Below are 26856 nucleotides of genomic sequence, written 5' to 3' on the forward strand. Positions count from 1 at the left end.
ATACATTGTGGTTCACTAATACCTTAAAAAATGAAAAAAGCTGAAAGTTTTCTGTTTCCTGGTGACATGAAGGTACTTATGTGACACCCATTGTAACCAACCTACTGAGTGTACCATTGTGTCACAGGAGCACAATTGGTTACATATGGCACAGAATGCTAGATGGCAGCCATTCATGATCTTACTAGTTTGCTTCCTATACTATCCGTTTTTTTAAAAGATGTATTTATCTATATACATGAGTTCTCTGTCTTCCTTTAAGTATACATGAAAGAAGAGGGCATCAGGTCCCATTATAGATGGTTCTGAGCAACAATGTGTTTGCTGATTTGAATTCAGGACCTCTGAAAGAACAACCATTGCCCTTAACCGCTGAGCCACCTCTCCAGCCCCCTGTACAAAAGTTTTTAGTCATTGTTTTGGAGTATAGTCCCACTTATAACATTCACTGTAAAGCAACACATCACACAGACAGCAGCTGCTCTTGTTTTGCATCCTTCTATCTGGTGCTTGATTAATATTTTTGCTTTATTCATCATGGCTCCAAGCAAACAAAATATTGCTAATGCTAAGTGGCTGAGCTGGAAGTGAGATTTAAAATGATCAAGAACTAGAAGCCAGTGGTTTTGCTTGACCATCAGCTATCCCCCACATGACCACCACTGTGTGAAGAGCAAGAAGGATGTTGTGGATGCTGTTGAAGGATGTGTTTTGTTGAAGGCGATGAGACCAGTCAAAGCTGGACCAGGACCTATGTCAGGTATTTCTCACTCTATTACTGATACAGAGGCACCCTAAGCAATCTCATCCAAAAGCAACAAGAAATTTATTGGCTCTGAGTGGTTTAAATGATTCAAAAATTGTTATTCATCACATGTGAGAGTGGGTGTTGAGGTTGCAAGTGCTGATTTGAAGGCAGCTGAAGAGTGTTTGAAAACTCTGGATCAGCTGATTGTGGAGAAAAGTACTTGCCAAAGCAAATCTTTATCTAGATGGAACCAGTTAGCATAGTAATGAAATCACCTAATGATGCATTGCTCAGAAGATATTCCTGCCATTAAGCAAAGCATGACTGTGTGAATATACAAAATTCACCAGAATATGGAAATACACAAAAAGTGTTAAAAATAAATAAGAATTGCTGAAGTTTGTAAAATTCAAATGTTACCTTTTGTCTTAGTTAGGGTTACTATGTGCTGTAATGTCTCTGCCACTGCCTGCCATGGCCACTGCTGCTCACCATGGCTGCTTTGATGGCCAGGGCTCAGAATTTCTTATCTCTGACCTTTCTCGATACTAGATTCAGTTTAGCAGAGATTCAAATGTCTTTTGGGTGTTGATAATATTAAAATTGTTTTATGCTGGTCTAATTTATTGAAAAGCTAGCTCTGGATTGGGTTATGCCTCTCTCTTCTCTAGACCCCAGCATGCTTATTTAAAAGTCTCCTCTCTGTCCATGTTAGATGAGCCAACTGAATCTGTGACAGAGAAAAGAGAGCAAAGCAAAACAGAAAAAAATTTGACTATTAGTTTCATTTAACTGCCTTAAATTATTGCTAAGATAAAAACTTCATCTCAAGATTTGTAAAAATACTATGTGAACTTTATGTACATCAAGATTTGTAAGTTTATTGGGTATGGTTAAAAATCTGCAAAATCTGTAATAAAAAAGTTAACTTAAAACTCATAACACAGGGTTGATAGTTATAGATCTATTTATAGGTAATCTTAAATGAATTATGTGCACGATGCCAGTCATCTTGGGATGTAAGCAACATGTGACTTGCTGCCATCTTATCTGATGACCACCATGAGGATAGAGGAAAAATGTGGCTGGCAGCCATGTTTACTAAGGTTAGACAGGGTAAGTGCCATGTGACAGGATAAGTGCCATCATGATTAAAGGTGACCACGTGGTATAAACCAACCAAGGAGGCAACAATAGGTCTCCAAGTTACTTTGCATTAGGATGGAGTTTTGCATGATAATTATTGTCCTAAAAACAAAATCATAAGATAAAAAGAAAGCTTACGCCGGGCGGTGGTGGCACACGCCTTTAATCCCAGCACTCGGGAGGCAGAGCCAGGCGGATCTCTGTGAGTTCGAGGCCAGCCTGGGCTACCTAGTGAGTTCCAGGACAGGCGCAGAGCTACACAGAGAAACCCTGTCTCGAAAAACCAAAAAAAAAAAAAAAAAAAAAAAAAAAAAAAGAAAGCTTACACAAGATAGGATTTAACAGCAGTGCTTGTTTTAGCTACACCTCCATGTGTTCATATACAAAACATACCTCTTGCTGGCAGGCGAACTTTGTAATGCAAGAATCATTTAGGTGATGTTGGTTTTAAAGGCAGGAAGGTGTTATAGAGAACACCTGAGGTGTGGCACTGTGTGGCAGGACTGGTGCTGGTGAGAGGGCAGAGCCAGAGAGGTAACCTAGGCCCCTTGGAGGAGGCCAGAGGACTGTGAGTGAATCCCAGATATTGAGCATTGAGTTGTTTGCAATGTCAGAGTTTAGTTTTGCCTTGTTCACATCATGGTTGCGCCCTGTTTCTTCCCTCTTGAAGAAAAGAAATACTTTATTTTTTGATATTGTAGGAATCCACAATTTGATTTTAATATTTTTTAAAAAGAAAATTTTAGAGTTTTACCAAAACATGTTTTAGTTTAAAAAATGAATTTTTTTAAAGAAAAAATTTAAAAATACTTGTTTATAAGGCTATGTGACATTTTAAGTTTACAAAATATTTTATATTTTTATATTGTGCTGTCCTTATTAATATGTAATCCTTGAGCACCAAACATTAAGCATCAGAAACTGGGATATTCCTACCTTGTGATACAGCAAGATAATGTCCTAAGCAGTCTGGCAAAGAGCCTATAGAATGTCTCTCCTTACCAATGGAGACTGACTTTGGAATGTCTATCTAGCCTCCTTGTCTTTGCTAAATTTGTTAAGCTTTAGATATTTTTGATAAACTGTGTCATATAAGAAACTATGATATTCTGTAACTGTACACTATGAAAGGACCAGGAAAGTAAAGTTGCCAATCTCTCTATGGAATATATTTATGAGTTTAAGCTTTATTTTGGTACTAAAAGAGCTCAATTCTAAAACTGTTATTTTTTTTAAGGCTAGATGAAAAGGGATAAAATTTCAAATCCTAATCTTATAAAAGTTAATAACTTATTGTAAACTTATTTAGCCTTCTGTATATGTTTTTAAGTATAAACATAAAGGAAGTAAATAAAGACAAGGAAAGTCTGTTTAAAATCAGGTATACTTAATAAATGGCCCTCAAAACTTTTCAGAGATTTGCTGAATATGGCATTTAAAATGGTTAATGGAAAAATTTTTCTGTGATAGATAGACATGCCAGCTTCTAGAGGCAACCCTAAGGTCTCCAAAGAAGACAGATGTCACACAGACCTGGATTGTGGTAACACTAACCACTGGGAAAAACTGTCCCATGCCTGGCCTGCTGCCAAAGCCCTGCACAACCTGGGAACACTGTTGGGTCGACTGCCCTGCCCTGCTTAAGTCGTGGTAGGCCAGTTCTCCCATGGTAGGCCAGTTCTCCCAAGTTTCTTATTCATATGAAAACTCTTGCACCTTTTGGGTCTGGAGCCCTATGCTGTCCTCTGCAGCAACTGAAAATCTAGGACCTCTGCCCACCCCTAGAGAAGCTACCAAGACTACAGGAGGAGACTGGGGTGCCCATCCATGTAGCTGGTAAGTCTCTGTCATTTTGATCAATACAGAGGCCATTTGGTTTATACTTCCTGCTATAATTTATCCTTCTCAGGTCTCTGATAGTGTTGACAGCTAATTGTAGCTTTGTTAGTTTGGCAGCTACAGGAAACAGTTCCTTCCCCAAGGCTGTAACTACCTTGTTAGTTCATTTCATATGTAAAAATATGGTCTTCATTTTCTAGAGCTACTAGATCTCCTGCTGAGAAAGGCAGACAGGTTTGCCTGGCTAACAGGATTCATATTAAAGGATAAACAGGTTTCAGGTGTAACTTTTTACTATTACTTTATTTAAAGAAACTAGCTTTGCAATCACTGCTCTCAGTAATCAACCACTTGTTTCTCATGGTAAATGACTGGATAGAAAGAAAAGGTTTCAAGCTTAAGTAAGTTGTGAGGGTCTATGAAAATGTTTTAAGGTATGTAAATGCAAGTTATAAAGGTTTAAGAAAATGACACAAGGTAATGAGAAATGTTTCAGACTTCTTTTCTATTCTACTATTCTACTAAGATTTCAAATGTTCAGAGTTTTAACATTGAGTTCTGATAATTTGGTAAAGCACTGAATACTACTATCAGTCACATGGTCAAGATTTTAAATTTTCTTTGTCTTCTTAGCATAGACTTAAAGGTGCTTCTTATTGAGCTAAAAATACCTCTGCCCAATCTATATATCCAGCCCTCTGGACAGAGAAAAGTATGCTCATGCTTTTGAACCCAAAGCCATCATTTTTGCTATAACTCAGAGGCTGTCCACTCCAGCTGTTCTATAGACCCATTAGCTGTTTTTTTCTACAATATGGATTTCAGAACAGATTACAAACAGTGGTGGTGCTAATATACCTAAAACTTTTTATCTCTTTTTGTAAACAAACGATTCATGTAAGCTTCAGAATCACAACCTGAAACCACAGGCCAAATAGACTCCCGGTTAGTACTTTTTCATGTTAATCAACAGCCTAAGCTTCCCTACCTACTGCCTATTCCTGATAGGGAAACTCCAAATCTAAGATTTTCCTTTCAGTCTCTTAACTTTAACTTCTGTCCCAAGCCTATATTTGTTTCAGCAATTTCCACTAGATAGACACCATCCAGGAATCAACTGCAGACACAAACTGTTCCAAATGGCTGTGAGCCCTAGACTTACTGAAAGCTGGTGTGATCCAGTCTAATCAATGTGATAGCTCTCTGTCTCTTCAGCTGAGTCAGCTAACCAGATCCCTCTAATGAATGCCCCATTACCTGAATTCCCTTGTGTCCTTTAGTTAGCATCTCAGTCTTTCTTGTCCCTGACAACAATGTCCTAATTTCAGCAAGAAGTAGTTACAGAAGACAATACATTGCCCCTCATCATCAATAAAAGACTGGAATGTTAGGTCCAAAGGAAACTCCCTGGCAAAGGGCATAAAATGGCTATATTATAGTGTCTATTGGCATACCACCACTCATTATCAGAAAGGTACTTGTTAAAACCAAGTAGAGCAAGATCAAGCAACAGATAGATTCATTAGCTAAAGTAGTTCTACAATATGATAGGACACTCAAAGTGCTCTGCAGAACAAGGTTATTGTGTGACTACAAGAGAAAAGTTTTTTTTCTATTCAAATCACTCAGGAATCATTAGAGATAATAGAGAAGGAAAAAAAAACAGACAAAATTGGACCTGAGATGAAATAAATGACTGGTTCTCATTCTCATTTTGTTCTCCTCCTGGATAGTATCTCTGATATCAGCTATCACAGAACCTTTGGCCCTTCTATTTCTATTAATTACTGTTGGCCTTAGCTTCATTAATGTCTTAACTACATACATAAATTCCTGTCTGGGTGCCATTAAGATGATGGTTATTAGATCCCATTATAAACAGATACCCACTACAGAATCAAGGATTTGGCTCATGATATAGCTCAAGTGTGTGTGTGGGGGGGGTGGTGATGGCTACCATTATGTTTTAAGTTGAAATTACTGTGCTTAAGAGATCTATAAAACAAAAATGCCTCTAACCCGTAAGTCCCACTTGCTGAAGGACAGACAACTTCCTGGAATGCTGGGGGCTATTCATGTAAGATAACAATCCATGTATTTTTCACTTCTGTAAACAAACTTGGTTGCCCCAAGGACATACTGCACAGGATGGATGTACATAGGTAGGAGTACATAGGCAGGAAGTACATTAGGATGTATGCTTGCCCCTGATTAGACAAAGGCAGGAAATATGTAGCTTTGTGGGTTTTGCCTTTATAAGCCCCTGACTAATGTACTTTGGTGCCATACTCTGGGAATCCAGGTATAGGTAGGCCTCCCTAGCATTTAATAGAGCTTGCTTCAAAATTTTTTTCCTTTTATTTTATTTTACAATACCATTCAGTTCTACATATCTTCAAATTTGGCTCAAAAATTGTGGCAGTCATCTTATTTTCACCCATTGGGATTAACAACATAAGTTTCATATAATGCAACATATGACATGCTTATATTTAAAGGGTTTTGTTTATAAACTAATTAATAATACTAGATTATAATTTAATATATTTGCTTGATTTGTTTTCAAAGTTATATTAATTCATAAAATGAATTGGAAAGCTATGTTGGCATTATCCAGAAGGTATGGATTCATCAATTGGAAGAGAGATGATATCATTTCTGCTAGAACTGTTTAAGTGAATTCACTATTGAACACTTTTCATTTTTAATAGGAGAGTTTATGACTGTTGAAACACAGCACAGGAATGGAGCTATGTGAAGAGAATTCTAAGTCCTTGTGAGAAGAAAGCAGGACAAGAGTCATAGGCCTCAGTTTTTTGGGATTGTTCTTGGAATGTGCTTTCATGTCCCTTTCAGGTGTAGCAGACAGGAGTGGGTTTGCTTCACATTACCCGGGGCCACTTGCTACCGTTACTCAGAATGTACACAGCCTGAGCTCATTTGAACTTTACTCATGTGACCTCTCTTAACCCTCAACGCATAAATTGTCTGATGCTCTAAATAAAGTTAGTTGTGCATGGGACTTTAGTCTGCCTCATTTATCAGCTCCATTCTCCCAGGCCCTACAGCCTTTAAAGTGAGTGATATACAATGATAAATCTATTGTCTTTAGTAAAAAGAGAAGAACTTAAATGTTTTTCTTGGTAACTTTCTGTTTTAATAACTTTTCTATTACATAACCAAAAGAGAACAAAACAGAAAATCCAGGAACACCTCATCCTCTTGTTTTTCTAAAATGCTTCCTCCACTTGCCTAAGCAACCATGGCTGTACTTTCCACAAATAAAATAATTTCAGCTCAAATAGAACAACACCACCCTTTCATTACTGTTCTAACCAGACAAAACCTTCTAAAACTGAACTTGGAGCCAGGTGTGGTGGCACATAGCTGTGATCTCCACAGTTGGGAGGTGGGAGGCAGGAGCATCAAGGGTGTAAGACCAGCCTCAACTGCACAGCGAGTTTGCCAGGCCAGCCAGGCCACATGAGACCCAGACTCAAAGGAACTTCGCTTTTTTGCAACTGAATCTTGGAGTTTGTTTTGCCTGCCCACAGCAGCACTGATCACATAACTGAGAAGAACACCGAGTAAGTTCTGACCATCCATCATCTTGTTCATTTTGCTCTGATGGATTTTAGCCATTTATATAGATTGGATCTCCAGAGGAGGATGCAATTTTTTTTTTTCTGCTAGGATAAGTACACAGGGTCCTTTCTGGAGGCCAAGCAGACCTGGGGTCAAAGGTCAGTGCTGCTATTATTACATGAGCACACTGGACTACTCTTCACTTTTTGTTAAGCCTCAGATTCTTTTCCTAAAGAGAAAGAAAATGAACACGCATACATTTGTAAAAGTTGGAATCACTTGTGTGAGTTTCTACAAAAACATAAAGCAGGAAGTGAGATGGAAAGGTTCTCATATTTGACTGCTATTGGTGACCACCACAAAGTACAGTACCAAAACCGTAGCTTACACAGGGCCCATCGCAATCATTCACAAGCACTTCTGCAAGGACAACTGTCCATCCCCTAACTGCAGTAGCACTAGATTTGTGATTAACCCTATAGCCAGGATAATTATTTCAAACTATCTTTTGCAATCCTCTTCATTTTGCCTTCAATAATGTCTTCTTACCCCAACCTCCTCATGATGCTCAAATCGACTATAGCTACCAGGCAGTGGTGGTACACCTTTAATCCCAGCACTCGGGAGGCAGAGCCAGATGGATCTCTGTGAGTTCAAGGACAGCCTGGTCTACAGAGCAAGATCCAGGACAGGCACCAAAACTACACAGAGAAACCATGTCTTGAAAAACAACAAAAATGGACTATAGCTGCAAGAATGGTGTAATAACACTCTTCCTAGTGTACTTTTCCCAAAAGAGAACCACTAATGTTCTAAGTGCCTCCCGTCTCCAACCACATTCTCATTCATAGAACTGTGCACATCTGACTCAAACACACATACATGTGAGGTACAATTTCAGAAACGCCATGAACACAGGCTGAGACTTAGACTACCACTAAAAATAAAATAAGACACATTTGGGATAAGTAAATCTAATGTGAATTATAAACAAAATTTAAACTAGAATGGTCTAAATTCCAATTTATTGTATGAAATTATTTCTGTTCTGAAAGGCTGTGACAGTAGTAACAACTGCCTTCAATGTTCTCAAAATCACATGTATATCTGCCCATAGTTCAGATAGAGAAAGAGAATGGTTGTCTCTGGCCAAGTCAGGACACAGAGATCTAAATAATTTCCAATACTGAACTCATACCATGACCCAGAAAGTCAAAAGTAGCAGCTTGTATAAAGGTTCATGTGAACAGCTGCGTGAGTTCAGCAGCTGTGGCTATTGCTTCATAAATCAATTCTGTTTATTTATGTATTTCCAAATTAAAGCCAGACTACAATCTTCACGAAGAATGTACAATTTAATGTGAGAATAAAGAAGCAATGATTCAACTAGACTTCATATTATATTAGAAAAAAAAACATATAACTGGCAGTGATCTCTCCAGAGTTCATTGGAGAGCAACTTATTAATCTTTTTTCAAATATCTTTAAAATATATAGTACTTTGAGCCAGGCTCTCTCCAACTAAAAAGTAGGCTGGCCAGAATTGTAGAGACTCATTGGTGAGTAAGAATGCTTGCTATGCTGTGGTAATATATTGTGTCCCCTAATAAACTTGCTTGAGGATCAGAGGCAGAGCTAGCCACTAGATTAGACACAGAGACAGGCAGTAGTGGCACACACCTTTAATTCCAGCACTTGAGATCTCATGTCTTTGCTTGGGAAGCACATACGCCTTTAATCCAAGAAAGCAATTTGGCATAACAGGGAAAGGTATAGAAGGCGTGAGGAAACAGGGACTCGCTCTCTTTAGACTGAGGCTTTTGTAGAGGTAAGAACTAGTGGCTGGCTGCTCTGCTTCTCTGATCTTTCAGCTTTCACCCTCATATCTGGCTCTGTTTTTTTTTTTTTTTTTTTTTTTTACTAAAAGACCATCTAAGATTCGAACAACATCATGCATGTAGAATTTGAACCTTGGAATCCTTGGAATAATCTCTCTCTCTCTGTCTCTCTCTGTCTCTCTCTGTCTCTGTCTCTCTCTGTCTCTCTCTGTCTCTCTCTGTCTCTGTGTGTGTGTGTGTGTGTGTGTGTGTGTGTGTGTGTGTGTGTGTAATCTAAGCACTATGAGGTACAAAGAAAAGAGGATTATCAGCATAGCTCCAGCTTCATTAACAGACCTGTCTGAATGGAATAAGGCAGAGAGTGATTGAGTAGGAAACCCAATGTCCTCCTCTGATCTCCACATGTGCATGGGTACATGCATCTGCACATACAACACACAGACACACATGTTAAAATTAAAAACAGCAAAGTTAAGTGCATTAGAGCCACAGCAAGTGTATATCTTCACAGGAATCCTTACAGGTTTTACGAAGACTATAATATGCATTTGAAAACTAACTTATGGGTTAGTAAGATAACCTCAACTACAAGCACATACTATCACAGTATACAGCTGTTGAAGTTATTGAGAGATACATTTTATTTAGTAGCTATCATGGAAGCACAATTCACACTATGCTAAAGAGAAGAAAGAAGGTGGCCAAATGGTCCATCCCTATTCTAAGGCTCTTCTACTATCAAGGGAATTGGGCCTTCTTCCCACTTTTGAAGGAAGATTCCCAAATCTAGTACTTCATAATATGACTTTATTTGGAACCAAGGTCAAGCAGATCAAGTTGTTGTTGTTGTGTGCGTGTGTGTGTGTGTGTGTGTGTGTGTGTGTGTGTGTGTGTGTGTGTCATAGTAGTAAGCTCCTAACACAGTATGACTGGTATCATGCACACACACACACACACACACACACACACACACACACACACACACACACACACGAGTGTCATAGAAAGAAGAGAGACTGGAGGGATGGATGATCCATAACTCAAAGAACACCAAAGACTGTCACCAAAGCACTAGGATTTGGAGAAGAGTATAGATCAGATTCTTCCTCATGAACTATGAAAGGATTTAGAGTTTTCCACATCCTGATCTCAAAGCTTTGGCTTACAGAACTTTGAAATTTCTGTTGTCTGTAATACAATCAGGCATCACTTAATGTTTGAAATAGGTTTTGAGAAATATATATCAATGGGTGACTCGTCATTGGGCTTCGTAGGATAGTTTGCTTATACAGGATAAGACAGCGACATTTTGATTTGTGCTATAGCCTTATGAGGCCACCATTGTGATAGCCTGTTTTAGCAACTGTCATTGACTAAAACATCCTCATGTGTGGTACATAATTTACTTGGCTCCACAGTACAGGCCTGGAAAATTAGGATATCATTTCAGAGGGAAAATGCATGTGTACACAAAAGTGTATTAAACTACCCTTAAAATATATTTTCAAAGTATTAGTTCAGTTAACTCTTAGCAGAACACTGGATAATTTTTACTTACTGGCTTTTGCTTATTTTTGTGATCTTAATTAATAGACATACTGTGAGTACACAAAATAGTTCAAAGTACCTTGTGCGAAACAGTCACTGCCACCACCTGCTTTCAAATGCAAGCACCAGCCTGCTTGGTATGATTGTCAGCACAGCATGCAAGAGAGAGGCAGGTGCTCAGATGAAGATAGCTGAAGGTCCCACTTGCTCACGCACCAACTGTATTACTGAACCAGTGTACTTAAGAAGGCCATTAGAAGACGTGAATGAAGACAGGCTGGGCCCAGGTACATGTTTGAAGGTGGAAGAAGTAAAGAACAGCATTTACTCTTCAAATCTACCTACTTCTGACACTAAACTGTTATTTTCTGCCAAGGTATCTAAAGTTCAATGCTGCTTACACATAACACTTTATCATCTTTTGCATTTTTATTATTGGAGTTTGGTATAATGTTTTGATTACATTTGCTACCAATTCTTCTCAGATCCACTTCTCTCTCCCTAACCCAACTTTGTGTCTATTTTTAAACACCTTTCAATCACAATTTGTGATGCCCAAATATTCTTGGACCTATTGTCTTCCACTGAAACACACTCTATTTATGGGGCTATAACATTAGAGAAAACTGATCCTTTTCCCCACAGTCACTCTAGGGCCAGGGGTGGAATTGTGTGCCCAACCTCTCTTTACATGCTGGGATTTTGTTTGGTTTGAGTTTGCACAGGTTCTATGCACGCTGTGAGTTCATATGTGCTGCTACCTTGCTTCGTCTAGTTGTTTCCTTGACATCATCCACTGCCTCTGGCTTTTACTCTTCCTGCCCCATCTTCTGCAGGGTCAAGAGTCTTGGGAGAGAGGGTGCAGTATATATTTCCCTGGAAAGCTAAGCATTCTGCAGTTTCTTATTCTCCATTTCAGTGTGATTCTCTATGTCAATCACCGCCTATTGAAAACAGAAGCTGCCCTTAGATGATGACTGAGAGATGCACTAATCAATGGGTATGATGAGACATCATTAGGAGTTGGGTTAATACCGTGTCTATTTAGCAAAATAATAGTAGTAGGGTCTCTCCTAGAACCTACGACATATGTAGTCATGGGTCCTTTCCCTGATAATGGTTCCAGGTATGAGTTTTAACTTAAGGAAAAGGACTTAAATCTAATCAGAAAGTGCTTGGTTACCTCCATCATGCTCCCGCTGCAGTTGTACCAGGAGTCTGTCTTGTCACTGTTACAATTCACAGAGCTCATCGCAGGTTATAGTTGGTGATTACTTTTTCTCCTCCCATAGCTCGCAGCCTTTTAGCACTATGAAAGCTAGCTGTTAAGTAGGAACCATCCAGGTCCATCCCACCCAGCTTGATTTCATCCTGGTCTATGATTCAAGTGTGTGGTGTCTTCAACTTACCACCAAGTTCTGTGGTTAATAAAGATCAATGGCAATGCCCTGTAATGTTTGGAGGTCTGTGTGAGCTCATTGTCCAACAATTTCAAAAGAAGTAACCCATTTCTGGCCCTGGAATTTTTATTTTTTACTCTGTGGTATCTAGTAGAGGTATAGTTGCCCTGTTTATCTTTTTGAAAATCAATGTTGCGTGCGCGCGTGTGCGCGCGCGCGCATGTGTGTGTGTGTGTGTGTGTGTGTGTGTGTGTTTTAGCATATGAATATATATTTATGTTGGTATGCTCCTTTGTGTTGGTATGCAGAGGCCAAAGGAGGGCATTGGCCACCCTCTTCTATTGCTCTCTGAGTTGTTCCTTTGGAGCAGTCTCTTAATGAACATGTACCACTTGGCCAGCCCATCTTCATTCAAGTCTTACAATCATCTTCTAAAGTACGTTGGTTTGGTAATACAGCTAGTGAGGGACCAAGGAGGATCTTCAGTCAGCTCAACATGACATCCTCCCTCTCTCGTGCATGCCATGCTGCCAAACATACCAAATAGATTGGTGCTTGTATTTTTTGCAGTTTATTTATTTATTTTTTTGGTCAAGGTTGGAAACAAGCAAGCCCCAGTAATTCCCCATCTCCACTCCTAGCCATAGTTCTGTGGTTGCAGGCATGTACAAGACCATGCCTGGCTTGAATGTTACTTGGGTGTTAGGCTTAAAGCTCGAGTCCTCATGTCTATATGAAAAATGCTGTTACCATTGGACCATTTCATGTAAAGTACAGCATGCATGTGTACTTTAAAATAAATTCCAAATATAAACCCCTGAGTGATGTTGGTGATCTCATGAATAATTGTGATTTTCTTTCAATAGCTTCATAAATGGAATTGAAAAGTGTGACAGTGAAAGTTCTTGAATAAACCTCATTTAATAGACATGGCAGATGAAAACACACCTTCCCTGTTTCTTCACAGAGCTGTGGTGGCAGATGAACATGAAAGGAAGCCAGTGGGCATTACCTCAGAGGAAAAATTCCCAGGTACCTGACCTCAGCCTTTTGTTTGTTTTGATGTTTTTGTTTTTGTGTTTTGTAAGGCTAAACAGTAAATCAATGCTAGACAAGTGCATCAGCACTGAGCTGTATGCCTAGCCCAAGCTTTAATTTCTAGATATAGGGACAGTCAACATCAGTGAGCCTTTGAATGGGAACTTTCATACATGTCTAGTTCAATTTATCCCATAATTTTGTATTCTAAATGCCCATCCCATTTTATAGTTCAAAAATTGATAAGGGAGTTTGCTCAAGGATTCTTAGCTGTAAGTTAAATTTTTTAATACATCTTTGATGTAGGTGAAAATCCCTAAGAAACTTGAGGCTCAGTGAAGTTGATTTGTCCATGAACATATCCAAGGTTGATGGTTGAGCTCAAAGTTGTATGGTTCCAAATTCAGTCTATTTTCTTTTCATTCTTTTGTGTCATGGCCCCACTTTGCATCCCTAGCTGAACTAGAACTCACTCTATAGACCAGGTTGGCCTTGAACTCACAGCTTTGTCTGTTTCTGACTTCAGAGTTATGGAACTAAATGCATGTGCCGCCACACCTGGCCTCTTGGCACAGTCTAAATCATGCTATAGTCTCTACTTGGCCAGCCACCTCCTTTTCCAGATGTAATGCTTCTGAAGATCGCCATGTTTCACTCTGGTCATGGGCCAGTACCTGTCCGTTTTCTAGAATCCTCCCCAATGCAACCCCTTTCCTTTGTAACTCTGGCCCTCTATCTCAGGAAGGAGTCCAGCATGTCAGCAATCTGTCTGTCAGGTGCAAGCAAAACAATCAGGTGAAGTCATTGTAGAAAAGCAGAGCCAAGGTGTCTACAGTCGACCAGTTGGGTGGATGAGCACTTCCTGATAACACTACAGAGGAATGTCTTCTTCTCTGGCACACAAATCCTCCAAATAACAAATCTAAGGAATCATGGTTCTCACACACACAGGAAGCAGATAAAAGTCACTCATTCCCCATCACCAATGATGGAACGCATTTGGCTTAAGTAATTTCCCAAACATCCAAAGGAATCTAAGTGTTTATAATCTTGCTAAATATCTAGAGATTTCCTAAATTCCCCAGATGTCTTCCTGGGCATATGTCTATAACAGATTTCTAAATTTGAATTCTTTAAGGAGTGGACTAGTAAATGAATATCCTATAAGATATACAAGATAAATAAAATTTTTCTGAAGAAACAGGAATATTTTTGATTAGTAAGAAAGTCCCTGAGAAGCTCTTTTGAGGGCACTTAACATTTAAATTTTGTTTTATTTTCTGGTTGCATTTGATAGTAGAAAGGAAACTGAAGTAAGAATGAAAAGAAAAATTTAAATTGCTAAGGTCTTGTATTTTATTAGTTGGTGATAAATACAGATATAGATATGTGCCTTTTCTATTACTGTTGGGGGGGGGGAGTCACTGATGCCCTGGATCTAGGCATGAATGAGGATTCTCTATTAATAGAGAGAATTCAGGAAGATGATTCAGGCCATGGAGTTTGGTGTCTGATTAGATTCACATCCTTTATTACTTACTAGTTGTCTGCCTTTTGGCAAATGATTTGATCACTCTATTTATAAATAAGGTTATTAATTAGTCCTCAGAACATAATGAAAATCAAACAAATCATTAACAGCAAGTGGAAATCTGCTTGTATCCACATATTAGAATTAATGCTATTTGTGTGTGGTTTATGGTCATCCCACCATGCACCTTTTTTCCAGTGGGAAGACAATAGAAGCAAACACACACACACACACACACACACACACACACACACACACACACACCCCATCACTGATATAACAGTACTCATTGAGCAAACTGTTTATACAGTACTAGACATCTGGAGAGACTTCATTGCAACTGTAAATACAGCATCATCACTAACAAGGTCTTCTCCAGGTCCAGTCCCACAGCTGTGGTACCGACCAGACACTGCTGGAGGTTTTGCTAAAATTCAACCCTTACAAGCAGGCCAAAGATGTGACAGTTCTGACACCCATTTGATTGCAATGGACCAGTGAGGATTCCACAGCTTTAAAAAATAAAATAAAATAAACACAAATTAAAAAGGGCCAGAACTCTAGCACATGGCTGATTCCAAACCCACATTTCTTCAAGCCTCAGGTGGATTCTGATTATCAAATAATTCTTGTTCTCCTTCACAAAACAGACAGCATTTGTCACCTGGAGCAAGCCAATGATATTTCTACAAATTTTCTGTTTTCTAGCATATTAATGAACACCACAACACACACACAATCATACACACTCCACACACATGCACCACACACACACTCAAATACAACACAATATATAAACACACACTTCACACACAACATACACATACATACACATTTCCATTGTCCAGTCATCTGTTAGAAGTCATCTTTTTTTAAATAATGTATTTTATTTGTATGTGCATTGGTGTTTTGTCTGCGTGTATGTCTAAGTGAGGGTGTCAGATCTTGAAGTTACAGACAGTTGTGACCTGTCATGTAGGTACTGGGAATTGAACCTGGGTCCTCTGGAAAAGCACTGCTGAGCCATCTCCCCAGCCCTGGAAATCATCTCTTTTTACCACCTACATACAGACCTATCATTGGGCCTGTTGTGCTCATAAGTTTAAAGATGGTTCCTCCTACTACTCCATTGGAAAGGATGGTCTAGAGGAGAATGGCTTGACTCTCATGATCCTTTAAGATCAAGCCACAAGTGACAGAATAACTGGACATTGGGCTTGTGGGAAATGAATTTATACACTAGTTTGTTGGCTTATGATATGGCCTGTGGTTGATAGTTGGGTTAAACTGAAAAAATGATCAGCTGAGGCAATTGCATTCCATCTTCCAGGGCATCAGATGAGAATCTTGGTTAGAATAAACAAGACCCAGACAGAATATGTGGACAGGGAAAGCAGCTAGTGTCTGAAATACTGCAATGATAGCCATCTTACTAAAGGACTCTTGCTGCTTGGGTCACTGAACACTGAGCTATGAGCCTGGGCCTATTTCAGTTCTTAACTATTATTTTTATAAGGGTTCTCTTCTGTTACTAGCTGGTGAGAATGTCCATACTATATCTCTTCAACATTTCATTCAGTTTATTTGAGTTAATCTCTTTTCCAACTAAGACTAACAGCTTAATATATACTTCTATGGAGTCCTTACAGTTCTTCACAACAGATTTTATGAAGGCCAGTGTTCTCTAGAATTCACTCATTCATCCTCCATTCTGTCTCTCTCTTCCCTCCTTTCCTTGCTTCTTCCATCTAATATTGAGTAGCCCCCAGGGCCTGGGAGCTATAAAAGGATAAGCAGATGTTCTTGGAGTCAGCCCTTCTGTATACCAAGAGCCGCACTACATCTTTAAAATGAGCAGATGAATATGATCACAGTCTGCTTTGGCTAGAATGCAAATTCACCACTGAGGAGTATGCTCTAAACTCCCTTAAGAAGTCAGCATCAAGCCGGGCGGTGGTGGCGCACGCCTTTAATCCCAGCACTCGGGAGGCAGAGCCAGGCGGATCTCTGTGAGTTCGAGGCCAGCCTGGACTACCAAGTGAGTCCCAGGAAAGGCGCAAAGCTACACAGAGAAACCCTGTCTCGAAAAAACAAAAAACAAAAAAAACAAAAAAAAAAAAAAAAAGAAGTCAGCATCACCCAGCAATGCCTCCTATCCATGCTGACACCCAGATGAAAAATAATTCACTACCCAGTTGGGGTTGGGTAAGAAGGGGAATGGAATAGTCCAAATAGAGGAACTGACATGTGAGAAAGCCACCTGCTCAGCAAGAAACAAATTACCAGGGCCTCTGAATAGCCAAACGTCTGGGAAGTGAAAACATGTACAGAGCATGAAACAGGCTTCAGATAGAAGAGGGGAAGGGTGATCTGGACTCCCTCCTGTGCACCTGTTTGTTTGGGTGATGAGTTAGTCTCAACTTTCTCTTTTGTGTGTCTCTGCATGTGTGCATGTGTATGTGTACTTGTCCATGAATGGTGTGTGTGTGTACGCGTGCATGTGGGAACCAGAGGACAGTCTTGTATATTTGTTTGTTAAGCATCATTCACATTTATTGATTTATTTACTTCTGAGACAGGATCTCTCTGTGGCCTGAAACTCATCCAGGTAGGGAGGCTGATTTGATTGAAGAGCAAGTTCTAAGGATCCTCCTGTTTCCAACCCCCATTTTTGGGATCATAAGCTCATGCCACCATGCCCAGCTTTTTCCATGGCATGGAACAAGCACTTTACTGACTGAGTCATCCCTGAGGTCTGATCCTGCCTCACTCTTGTAACTTCTGAAGAGTCTGAAGCAGAGGCTAACAGGTGGAGGCTGTGTAAGAAAGAAGGACTCAGCCCTGTGGGGAGCAGAGCTCAAGCTCGAACACCTCAGCCCTCAGCACATCCTCCACCCAGCAGCCCTCTGTGATTGGGTCACCATGAGAAGCACCATCACTGTCAGGGCACTCACTCACTCACTGTGGACACACATTATTTCTTTTAAAATTTCTGACAGTGTGGGAAGACATGCAAGGGGTGTTCTCTCCAGTGTTCAGGTGAGGAAACACTCTCACAGTAAGGCTAAGCTAATGCCGGGAACTGCCGGGGGCATGCACCTGTGGTTGACAGGCTCCAGAGAGGAGGCAAGGAGTAGGTGAGGGCAGGAGTGAGCCAGGCCAAGTGGTGGTGGCAGTCTTGGACCTTGACTAACTAACAGTCAGGCACTTATTTATTTATACAGAATTCAGTAAGCATGGATAGATTCATGTTGTTTCAAAACATAGATCATTTCTTTTTTGTTTTTGGACATGTATTTCACTTCCTTTTCCATATCTTTTAGTCATCACTGATAAACCATGACAGAACAGAGTTATCTTTTACAATCATTTTTCCTCAAGTTTAATCATCATTGATAAACAGTTATCTTTTATAACCATTTGTACTCATCAACCCCATAACCCAATTTTTAAGAATGTAGAAGCATATGATAGCCTATTCTGGGGCTGGCAGTTCTGTGGCTTCAAGGATGCTAGACATAAGAAAACCTCCAAACCAACCCTGGCAGATTGCCATGTCCTGAGCATTCTACTAACTCTTAATGGTCAGAGTGCTCAAGAAAAATCCTCAGGCCAAAGCTGCTGCAGTTAGTATTCAACTTAGTATTGTGTAGATAAGGAAATCTCTCTAAAAGAGGGAGGGGTAATATGCTCAGGACTTTCTTAGGGAAGCTTAGAAGCAGTACTCCTTGGAGAAGGCATAAACGATTTCCTACCAACCCAATATCCTTAAATAGTACAAATATTAAAAGTCCCCCAAATATGCAACGTATGGAGATGAAGACCAAAAGTGACATGGCGGCCATCATATGGCTCTGCTTTGCTGGATCTTTGTCAAGCAGCTGTGCTGGCCTTGTGACTTTAGTCATTCTCATCAGATTTGGCTGCACTAGGGATCAAGGATATACACACAAACGGAACAGAAGAGAAACAAAGCCTACAGAAGACAAAGACATTAGGAAGGCCATGGTCCTGCACACATCTATCCTGCATATCTAGAATTTTTCAAAACTAATGCATGACTGTGTTCCTCCTCACATTATACCTGTGATAGGGACAGGTTTGAATCCTCTTGAGAGAATTTCACTCTCTTATTCTTCCCTGTTCTGATGGGCCCTTATGCCAGCTGCCTCAGTAAACTCAGAAAGCCTTATGTGCTGAATTCTAGGGTGCTGCTGTGCATCATGCATGCATCCATTCATAGTCCAACTGAACACAATTTTGACAGAGGTGAGGTTATAATTAAATACACATTAACTTAGCATTAAGTACATTAGACTTTTTTTTTTTTTTTGGTTTTTCAAGACAGGGTTTCTCTGTGTAGCTTTGTGCCTTTCCTGGAACTCACTTGGTAGCCCAGGCTGGCCTCGAACTCACAGAGATCCGCCTGGCTCTGCCTCCCGAGTGCTGGGATTAAAGGCATGCGCCACCACCGCCCGGCTACATTAGACTCTTAATGGAAGACTGCCACTCTGGATTTTGATGTTTTACATTATCACTCCTCATCTTGCTTATATCAGAGGGAAAAGGGAGTTGCTTATTGTATGCAAAACAAAAGGATGACAATAAAATGTGATTAGATTATTGACTTTATAATGCCATAAAATGTGGACATTTTATGTGAAAAAAAAAGATTTTAAATAAAATTGCTCAGTTAACTAACAATGAGCAGAAAATGAAGCCAAATATGAAAGACAACAGATATCTGTTGAATTTTCTCTAAAAGCAGACATTCTTTGGCATTTTCAGAAAAGGTCTCAATTATATATCTTGATGGAAGTGATAAACAATACGAAGCACAATAGCATTGGCTTTTAAATCTTTGAAACTTTGGGACTGGAGACACCAAGGGCCTGCCACATGGGAGGAAGAAGACTGTAGCACTTTGAGACATACAGTTCGAGGGGAGGCTGGCAAGACTTGGTTTTGGCATTTCCAGTGGCTTTGTTCTCCATGAGTTAGTTAGCATCCCTGAGCCCCAAGGTGAAATGATGTCATACAAAACAACATGACATATGAGATGTATCTTCATCTGAAGCTTGCAGAGGAGTGTGATTATCCTTCTCTTACTCATATAACATCATTATATCACATTCTGTTATAGGTACCAGTTGTTTGTCACCAGTAGCAGGAGTTATGTGTGTTATCTCTTGATAGCAAAAAAGCAGATACAAGCGTGATATTTCTTGGAGAATATAGCTTAGAATTTAGCTTCATGAATGGAAATTATATAAATGCTAGTATGATCATCTAAATAGACTACATGCATATCTGGATTGGCTGGCCTCATCAGGGAGGTAGAGGAGCAGAAACAAAAATTAGAAAGAAATGTGAAGTCCAAAGTAGTAGACATGTTATAGTAAAATTAGAGAAGGATATCAGAGAATAAGGATTAGAGGAATCTGGCAAGTTTATTCCGTAAGGGCAGAATCTGGAGCTACAGCATAATGCTAGAGGACTAGTCAAGCCACACAGAGTAGTGATAGAGGACTAGTCAAGCCACACAGCAATAGTGTTAGAGGGCTAGTCAAGTCACATAGAATAGTTCTAGAGTACTAGTCAAACTACACAGCATCACCAGGGGAAAGTAGTCCTTCAGGACCGCTCCAGCAGTGCTAGTATTTGAAGCATTATTGTGTCCTGAGCAACACGAACATGTTGAGTGCAGAAGAAATAATGTGTTTATGTTTACACATGTTGAGAGAGAGAGAGAAGGAGGAGGAGGAGGAGGAGGAGGAGGAGGAGGAGGAGGAGGAGGACTTTGCAGTATTAAAGTAACAAAAAAGAAAGACCAGTAGAAGACAGGGTAATATGTGCATAGCTTTTGAAAATATGAAAACAGGATAAATTAAGGTATTTTTATAACATTTCCAAATAGTGGGTTAAGAGATTTACAGCACATAATTTCTCATCAGGGAATAAATGAAACAGACTACCAGAGTCAGGTCTTTGTTTTGAATCTCTGGTTTTGAACAGTTTGTAAAAGTCCCCTGACCTTGTTTAAGTAGAGATCAAGGATGGGGAAGTCTTTCCCAGGACATTTGACAGTGGTTAAGGCTTTTCCTTCCATGCTTTTCTGAGCTATTAAGACTTTAAATATATCTCATCCACAAGCTCCCCATAAGGAAAGAATATATGAAGTGCATCTTCCCCTTAAGGCAATAAAACCCAAAGTAGAGGATGCTTTTGGATGCCAACCAGTTCAAATGGTCCATCCATAGAAAAAAACACTTATAACACGGGTTCCTAGGAATCACTCACATGTGTAACTGTAGACAAGTGATATGTCTGCAATTTTGATTTTCCTGACTTTCCTGCTCCGCTCTCTATCACTGACTACCAAGTTGCATCTTGTAAAAAAAAAAATCACTATTTATATTTCAGTTGTATATACTGTTATGCTTCCTTCTATGTTCATATAACACACACACACACACACACACACACACACACACACACAATTTTCTTTTTGTAAAGAGTACGTTGTGCTGTGCAAGTACCCCGCACATCTGACGGAGCACATCATTTACATACTGATTAAGAGAATGAACGTTGTTCTTCTCTATTTAAAGTTTTAAGAAATATTTAAAAAGAAGGAAATCTTACTTTCTTTCTTTTCTATTTTTAAGAATTATTTTGAAAGAGAATCTCACTGTGTATCCCAGACTGATCCTCCTGCCTCAGCCTCCTTAATGTTCGGAGTACAGTTGTATACCACCATGCCTGGATTCATTTTTTGACATTTAATAATTGTATCAATGAGGATTATAGGCCTCAACTTCCATGTGAATGAATATTAAGTTAACTGATTGTAAATGAATATTAAGTTAATTGGTTGTCTTTAATCATAGTATCATTTACACAAATTACACATTGAGATATTTTTCTACATGGATTTATGAGTTGTTTCCCTTCTTTCCAACTGCAAATGATGTTGCAATAGATGCCATTGAACATATTGTTGTGGTTTAGATGTGTATGTATCTTCCAACATTTACATGTTAAAACCAAATCTCCAAAATGGCAGTATTAGATGGGACATGAGTCACTCACAAGGAAAGAGCCCTCATAAACAGCATTAGTGCCCTTACAAAGGGCAGATAAGGACAGAGAGAAGGTGCCATCTGTGAACCAGAGTGTGAGCCCTTGCCAGACACAGAATCTGCCAGCCTGTGATTGAAACTTCCAGCCTTCAGAACTATGAGAAAGAAATCTCTGATGTAACAGCTATCCAATTTAAGGTGAATTATTATTTTAAAAAAACCCTATTATAAAAACAAAAGTGGACTATGGGACATATACCTCTATATGGACTTTTATTTCTGTGGGATAAATGCTGAAAAGGTTTATAGTTTAAAGGTTGAAGACTCAGCTTCAAAGCTACTTTCTATCACTTTGTCAACTTCTACAGAAACAGAGAACCTGGACTATTTGGTACTCTATCATTACCAATGGACGGTGTTTCAGATCACTTGCTGTTTACCAAGTGTTCTGAATGGGGCTAGTGAAAGACACAGAGATGAGACAAACTCCATTGTACTAGGAGAGTGCACTTCCACCTGATGTTACCAGGCTCCACATGCCACGGTCCTCACACTGGTGGATACTGGCTCTTCCTCTGTCCAGTACTGTAACCCTGCACTCTTAAGAAAAACAGCCTATAATAAAATGAAATACAGTGTGATGCTTCTCACAAATAAATGAATCAAAAGTAAGAGAATCCCAGAAATGGAGTGAATCACTCAGTTTGGGGGTCAGAAATGGGAGTAGGGGTATGAGACACTCTTTATTGAGAAGTTAACATTTCAGCTGAGAAAAAAAAAGGAGACAAACATCTTTCCTAGGCCTATAGTGTGAAAAGTGAGATGTAAATGTTCACAGAGCTAAATGACAGTGCCTTTGTGTTCTGAAAAGACAGCGTGTACCCAAGAGCAGTGTTTCATCAGCACTGGTGCATCTGAGAATCACCTACAAGGGCTTGTTCAGAATTACGGTTGATGAACAGCTTCCTCATGCTTCAATTCGGTGTCTGGAAAGCTGTGATCTAAGCAAACTCTCAGACTGACCAAGCTTTGAAATTTATCAACAGAAACCTAGTGAGTAAGGGCAAAAATTAGTTTAAGAATGAGTGATATTTCAAGTCAATGACAATGTGGGATAGTTACAGGTTGTATCAGAAAGTGGCCTCAGGTTCCTGAGCTTTGGGGTCAAATAAGCTGGCAATTGGAGCACTGTTTGATTCTTAAGAAGCCACTCCTTCACAAGAAGTGCTGGGTGGATGGCTAAGTGAATGAACGCATCAGGAGGTTGAGGAAGACAACTAAAAGATCCTTCAGCTGTGAGAATAGCATTGTTTGTTGGACTTGGCAACAAGGAAAAAAACAAAACCAACCAAACAGTAGCAACAACAAAACAATACTAAAATAGGCAGAGTCTTTCAACAGATAAAAGCCCTTGCTGCCAAACTTGACAATCTGAGTTCCATCCCAGAAATCTACGTAAGTGGAATGAGAGAACTAACCCTCATATTGTCTTTTGACCTCCACATGTGCACAATGGCCTTGATGTACACACACACACACACACACACACACACACACACACACACACACAATGTAAAAGGAAAACAGTATCAGAAGAGCCAACTGAAAGCTGGAGCCTTCTTAAAGAACTTTCTTGAAGAGGTTAAACTGATCATCAGGCACTGTTGTTTAGATCAGTGCACCAGGCAGGTGCGATTACTGAGACTATAATATAAACATATGTCACACTCTCTGGAGTAGTGATGCATGTTTATATCATAGTCAAAATTTGTAGTCAAATCCAGACACATGCTTTGTCTCTACCTCTGAAACCCAGAACAGGCTCTTACATAATTTCCTAGCTAGTCAGTGTTAGCGCCTGTGATTAATGCCACATGACGGGCTTTGAACTTTCTGTTCAGATGGCTTCTCTCGCCTTGCAGAGCTCCTAGCAAGAGGAAATGTGTGACCCACAGACTTCACTTCTGATAACTATCATTCCAGCCAACAACATTGCCATTGCCCCATGAGGCCTCATGAGGAACCATTTTTGTATCTTGCTCCTGTCTACAGACAAATTACCATAGGACTCTTGAGGTAGGTATTTAAAACAGAAACATGCCAGAGGAGCAATATAACTTCCCACAGCCCAACCCTTGAAGAAAGCAGATTAAGGATTCGTCTGGGAAAAGCCAGAAGAGTCTAATAGGAGTCTCCACGGTAGAGAAATAATACTCGGGAAGTCCTCTCTTCTATACGATCACTAAAGCATCCTGGAGTCTCCCTCTAGCTGGAGCTTCCAGCAGAGCAGGGATCTCAGAGCTGTGAGTATCACCGTCCAAAACAGACGCTGTTCCAGTGCTGACCAACTTTTCCAGCTTAGACAAGTCCTCCCAGCTCTCCAACAGCATTCCTGGGTACCTATCCCGCGTGGCCTCAGGCTCACAGGGGTCCAGGGAAGAGGCCAGAGCGCCCTGGAGGCTTCTCCTTCACCCTCCCACCCTCCACCCCCCACCCCCGCTTCCCCCACCAGCCCCTGCTGGCCAGCATGTTTCTAAGGGAGGTGATTCCAGTTCCTGCACAAATGCATTCACATTCCCTCTGGAATCCTAGTGTGACCTCGACCCTACCTAGCAGTCCCGGAACAGCATCTCGGGAGCAGCCAGGATTGAAGGAGGCTGGACCCCAGGCTGTGAATAGACCTGGGCAGAGAGCGCCCCACTTGACCTCTTTCCACCTGGCAGCTGCTGCCTCCCAGCTACTCACCAACTCCAGAGCTCGCAGGAAGGCAAGGGGTTCTTTCAATGCCCGAAAGGTGCCCGCCGAGGCCAGCTACAGATGAATAAGACAAGAAAGATAAAGAAAAAAGTATAAACGGAGGGCTGGGCACACCTGTCCAGGTGTCGGGATCCCCGGCCATTCCCCAGCCCTAGGCCAGCAGCTTTGCCTGTCCTGTTCAGTTTTACCTGGCTCACAGGGTCCATGGCTCGCCCTTGCTATGTCTTCTCCCGCACCGATTCCCTGCAGGGATGAAGTTCGTCTGACCCGCGATCGCCAGGGTCAGAAGCCACTTCAGGCCGCAAGCAGCTGACCCGAGCGAGACACGGGAGGGGAGCGCCGGCTGCTGGTGCCCGCTCGCTGAGGCTCGGCTGTGCTGTGCGCTTCGGGAGCTCGCACTGGGGAGGCAATCGGAGCTGGAGAGGGGTGGGCGGGGCAGAGTGGGCAGGGGAGCAGCAACAGGGGAGGGGAGAGAGAGCCAAGCAGTCAGGGCCAGGCTGTCATTGGCCAGCCGCACGCTCCACGGGGGAGGGCGCCGGGTGGGCTAAGCACAACCCGCTCACATTGGTCCAGGCCCAGCGCGCGCAGCTCTGGGCTCCGGGGAAACTTTGGGGCTGTTGGCTGGCAACAGTAGGCTAATGTCCTCAGCAAAAAGGCTGTCCGCTGCAAGAGGCTTCCAGTAAGAAAAGAAGACCCACTGCCAGGGGAGGCATGCATTCACTCCGATGACTTCTCTATGACAAAGAAACCTTCGATCACTGATCACTTTAGTCATTACCCAAAGCCTGCATGGAAAGGCTTCCTTGTGGCTAGATAATTTCAGACTGTGGGGCTGAAGACACTGCTTCTTCTTCTCCAGGAAGCAGGGGTTGGGGACGAAACTGGTGTGTAGACTGGGGAGTGACGGCGATGGTGAGAGAGAAGAAGGGCTGGAAGAGAGAGAGAGAGAGAGAGAGAGAGAGAGAGAGAGAGAGAGAGAGAGAGAGAGAGAGAGAGAGAGAGAGAGAGAGAGAGAGAGAGAGAGAGAGAGAGAAGAAGAAGAAGAAGAAGAAGAAGAAGAAGAAGAAGAAGAAGAAGAAGAAGAAGAAGAAGAAGAAGAAGAAGAAAGGAGAGGAGAGGGAGAGAGGAGAGGAAGAGAGAGAGAGAGAGAGAGAGAGAGAGAGAGAGAGAGAGAGAGAGAGAGAGAGAGAGAGATGTGTTTGTGGGAGGGAGGTATCAGCATAGAGTGCTCCAACCGGAATCAACTGATCTTGACTATAACACCGGGTACCAGGCAGGTAGGCCATCTTCCTGACCATGTGTGAGGTCCGTAGCAAATTCACCCTATTTTAAAAGCAGAAAACAGGTGGGATTAGAACTAGAACGTGAAGGACTAAACTGGCATTGAACTTAAAGGACATTTCAAGCCTATATACGGTCTCTTTTTAACTACATGTCAATCCCCTAAGTGCACCCCCCCAAAAAAAAATAATGATAGATGAGAAACAGTTTCCACCCCAACCAGAGTCAAACTCTGCTTAGAATGTGATGAGAAGTAGCTCACCCCCACCCCTTAATGAGTCAACCTTGCTGAATATGATAAACAGCAACAACTTAGTTCTGTCAATCAAGAAAACACCTTGTTAAGAGCTTGACAGACATCATTTCATTAAATATTCTCAAAACACCCACTGGTTAATAGTAGTATTCTCAGTCTTGAGGTGAGGAAACTGGGGCTTGCTGAGGGGAAGTGACCTGCTCAGTGTTGTTCAGCTTGCAGGCAATGAGCCAGAGCTCAACTAAAACACGAAGTCACAGAAAGCCTGGAGGAAGGAGAAGACAGAAAGAGGGAGAGAAGGGCGCAAATCCATCACCTTATGCAGCCCTTTCTTCTCCCTTTGGACTGGATTCTACATATGAAGTGGTCTCCCGGCAACACAGAGAGTCCATCTGTTTACTACAAAGATTTGCCAAAAAGGCTTGGAGTGTGTGGAAATATGTAAGGGGTGCATTTAATATTTAGGAGTGGAGAAAATAAATATAGAAAGGAATAATTTGCAATCTATAAGAAGAGACCTTGCTGGGCGTGGTGGCGCACGCCTTTAATCCCAGCACTCGGGAGGCAGAGCCAGGCGGATCTCTGTGAGTTCGAGGCCAGCCTGGGCTACCAAGTGAGCTCCAGGAAAGGCGCAAAGCTACACAGAGAAACCCTGTCTCGAAAAAAACCAAAAAAAAAAAAAAGAAAGAAGAGACCTCAGCCCAAAATTGGGTAAGAAGAGGCTTTTAAGAGAGACACCTCCAACCCTGTCAATGGGTTTTTATTAAAGAACATCTAGAAATCAGAAGAGTGGGAACCCCAACAGGC

At 41.0% G+C, this 26856-nt stretch overlaps 1 protein-coding gene across 1 annotated transcript in view; it reads right to left on the reverse strand.

Moving 5' to 3' along the window:
* Synpr (synaptoporin) overlaps window positions 1-24913 on the reverse strand; it is a 359507-nt gene extending 334594 nt beyond the window's left edge. The window contains exons 1-2 of the mRNA XM_006975084.4: window positions 24701-24913; window positions 24501-24566 (exon numbers count right to left, since the gene is read on the reverse strand). Of these exons, the coding sequence (XP_006975146.1) occupies window positions 24501-24566; window positions 24701-24718 (84 nt within the window). The 5' untranslated portion in view covers window positions 24719-24913. The remainder of the gene's footprint in view (window positions 1-24500; window positions 24567-24700) is intronic.
* Between the last annotated feature and the right edge of the window lie 1943 nt (window positions 24914-26856).

The sequence above is a fragment of the Peromyscus maniculatus genome, chromosome 9 (assembly GCF_049852395.1).
Source record: "Peromyscus maniculatus bairdii isolate BWxNUB_F1_BW_parent chromosome 9, HU_Pman_BW_mat_3.1, whole genome shotgun sequence".
In the NCBI taxonomy this organism is placed as follows: Eukaryota; Metazoa; Chordata; class Mammalia; order Rodentia; family Cricetidae; genus Peromyscus; species Peromyscus maniculatus.